Raw genomic sequence first — 1766 nt, forward strand, 5'->3', positions numbered from 1 at the left:
CCAACCTCCACAGAACTCCACCGAGAAACGGCCTCAACTTCCGGGCCATTGTCTGCAAAACCCCCATTACTACAGTCCTCTCCCTCACCCCTCTCTTAACGTGTTCATTATACCCCATTACCGGTTAATGTGTGCACATTTTACGGCCGCGCGACACATTTAACCGAATAACCCAAGCCAAACGATGGAAAAGTATTCGCATCGTGCATCTCATTTGGATAACTGCTCCTTGCTCCCTGTACCCCCAATATGGAAGGGGGGAAACGAACAACAATGGCAGTCTACAACCTCTGTGTTCCTCGCGCCGCGCATTTACCAGTAATTGGAATTCTTTTGAGACCGATAGTTTCCTTTGTCTCAATATACTCAATTTTGCTTGCACACAATCTACATATTTGCTTGTAAGAAATATAAACAAACAAAAAAGTTAATTAAAGGAATAAATGAATGCAGCATTTAACAAATTCATATCAAACTTTTGAAACTAAGAATTAGTCGTCTCAGTAAGCGTTGAAATCTCCTCGTTTATTAATACAAATTACAACCTTTTTCAACGCTATTATTATATAGTTAAATACAATAATAATACTTGTGTCTAATGAAATTAATATTGTTTAATATTGATGCCGATTATATAATTTAAACAATTATCAAGTGTTGATCTACATATTTGCTTGTAAGAAGTATAAACAAACAAAAAAGTTAATTAAAGGAATAAATGAATGCAGCATTTAACAAATTCATATCAAACTTTTGAATCTAAGAGTTAGTCGTCTCAGTAAGCGTTGAAATCTCCTCGTTTATTAACACAAATTACAACTTTTTCAACGCTATTATTATATTGTTAAATACAATAATAATACTTGTGTCTAATGAAATTAATATTGTTTAATATTGTTGCCGATTATATAATTTAAACAATTATCAAGTGTTGAGAATGTCAATTGTACAGAGAAAAAAAAACTGCCTCATTATTACAACTCATGTTTTTCCTTTTGCAGTTTTATTTTCGGCCGCTTTGGTGCGTCCGCGACCGCCAACTCGCGAAGAGCTATGCAATGTCAACACCGTCCGTCCAAGTCCATCCAAGTCCATCGTCCTTTTTCTCGCATGCATTCAACGCTCCGACCTCCAGTTTTCTCCCTCCGTCAGCTTTTCGGTTTCTTCTCGAGCGATGCTTATCTCTTTGCGATCGCGAGATCCAACGGGGTTCCCATTTCTCGCCGCATAATTTCGAAATATCAACCTCCTCTGCTCCTCGTTTTATTTCTCCGTTTCGTTCGACTCTCCTTCTCTTTCCCGCTGTTTCGGCCATCCTTCATTTCTTTCTTTATTTTTGTTTTATTCTCAGTGGGCCCCCCGTTAAAATTCCGGCGGCCCCGGTGAAAAATTCACCCCGGGACAAAGTAAATCCTCGACTTTTGATCAGCAAAAAAGTGCAAGAGGACGGCGAGAGACCGCAGATAAATCTGCGATCAGACAAGACCGAGGCAAGAGAAGAAAAGACGACCAACGAAAGAGGTACCAAAGCGACGAGAATAAACAGGCGCGTGTGTCGAAGTTTCCGAATATTCGAGGACCAAAGCAATCGATCCGACGATCTTCAACATTATTTTTCCAAAAAAAGAAAAATTGCAATAAAGAAAAATCGTAACAAAACTCATAAAATATGAATGTAAATTAATATTAAGTTACGGGTTCGTCGCTTGCGCGATCGTTGAAGTCTCCAATTAAAGTTAACTTTACGTTAATAATTCGAATTCGAA

The 1766-nt window shown here is 38.3% G+C and overlaps 1 protein-coding gene across 1 annotated transcript in view; it reads right to left on the reverse strand.

The window, feature by feature from the left end:
* The window catches only part of LOC108562171 (L-lactate dehydrogenase A chain-like), a gene marked incomplete at its 3' end in the record, with an annotated part of 3003 nt that extends 2885 nt beyond the window's left edge, over positions 1-118 (reverse strand). The window contains exon 1 of the mRNA XM_017920425.1: positions 114-118. Coding sequence (XP_017775914.1) covers positions 114-118 — 5 coding nt within the window. The remainder of the gene's footprint in view (positions 1-113) is intronic.
* Between the last annotated feature and the right edge of the window lie 1648 nt (positions 119-1766).

This window comes from Nicrophorus vespilloides, unplaced genomic scaffold, assembly GCF_001412225.1.
Source record: "Nicrophorus vespilloides isolate i.1.1-1 unplaced genomic scaffold, Nicve_v1.0, whole genome shotgun sequence".
NCBI classification, from domain to species: Eukaryota; Metazoa; Arthropoda; class Insecta; order Coleoptera; family Silphidae; genus Nicrophorus; species Nicrophorus vespilloides.